The sequence below is a fragment of the Notothenia coriiceps genome, unplaced genomic scaffold (genome assembly GCF_000735185.1).
Source record: "Notothenia coriiceps isolate Sejong01 unplaced genomic scaffold, NC01 NC01_scaffold00037244, whole genome shotgun sequence".
NCBI lineage: Eukaryota > Metazoa > Chordata > Actinopteri > Perciformes > Nototheniidae > Notothenia > Notothenia coriiceps.
Genome location: NW_011369945.1, coordinates 26,166,074 through 26,166,838, shown reverse-complemented (window position 1 = coordinate 26,166,838; position 765 = coordinate 26,166,074). Strand labels below are relative to the sequence as shown.

Genomic DNA, 765 nt, shown 5'->3' with positions numbered 1-765 from the left:
GAGGACTTTTGACAGGTGGTTCTTGGACGGACGTGGAGCCAGTGGAGGCTTCTGGAGGCATGGTCTAGTGATGTGTCTCGGAGCGGCACGTGTGGAGTGAGAGCGGGCAGCGTATTCTGGGTATGTTGGAGTTTATTGAGGAGGCTTGGATGGGTATGCATAGGCTCTAGAGGATGCATTGACGTAGTCGGATGTCGTGAGTGATGAATGCATGAATCAGGATTTCAGCAGGCAGAGTGAGGAGATGTTGTGTTGTGGTATGGGCGGATACGGGGCAATGTTTTTGGAGTGGAAAAGTCGTCCTGTGGTGATGTGATTATATGTGGTGGTTGCATTTGAGCTGACTGTCGAAAGTGACTTCTGAGGTTGCGGATGTGAGGGGGCGGGAGATAGAGTGTGGCCGTCAATGGTGAAGTGGACATTCTGGATGTCTTTGATACGGGATGGGGGGCCGATGATGATGATGTCTGATTTGGCACTGTTCAGTTGGAGATAGTTTGTTTGCATCCATGCTTTTCTTTCTGAGAGGCAGTTGGTGAGAGTGGAGTGTGATGTGGGGGTGATGGTTTTTGTTGAGATATAAAGTTGGATGTCATCGGCGTAGCAGTGAAATTGAAGGTTGTGGCGACGAATTATTTTGCCAAGGGGGAGCATGTAAAGGATGAAGAGGAGGGGGCCAAGCACCAAACCCTGGGGGACGCCTTGGGACAGAGGAGCAGTGGAGGAGGTGCAGTTGTTGATGTTGATAAACTGATGTCTGTCGGT

General features: G+C 50.6%; 1 protein-coding gene across 1 annotated transcript in view; it reads right to left on the bottom strand.

Annotated features, from left to right (window-relative positions):
• Nucleotides 1–507, bottom strand: part of shank3a (SH3 and multiple ankyrin repeat domains 3a) — a 75,893-nt gene extending 75,386 nt beyond the window's left edge. The window contains exon 1 of the mRNA XM_010794429.1: nucleotides 346–507. Within this exon, the coding sequence (XP_010792731.1) occupies nucleotides 346–507 (162 nt within the window). The remainder of the gene's footprint in view (nucleotides 1–345) is intronic.
• Between the last annotated feature and the right edge of the window lie 258 nt (nucleotides 508–765).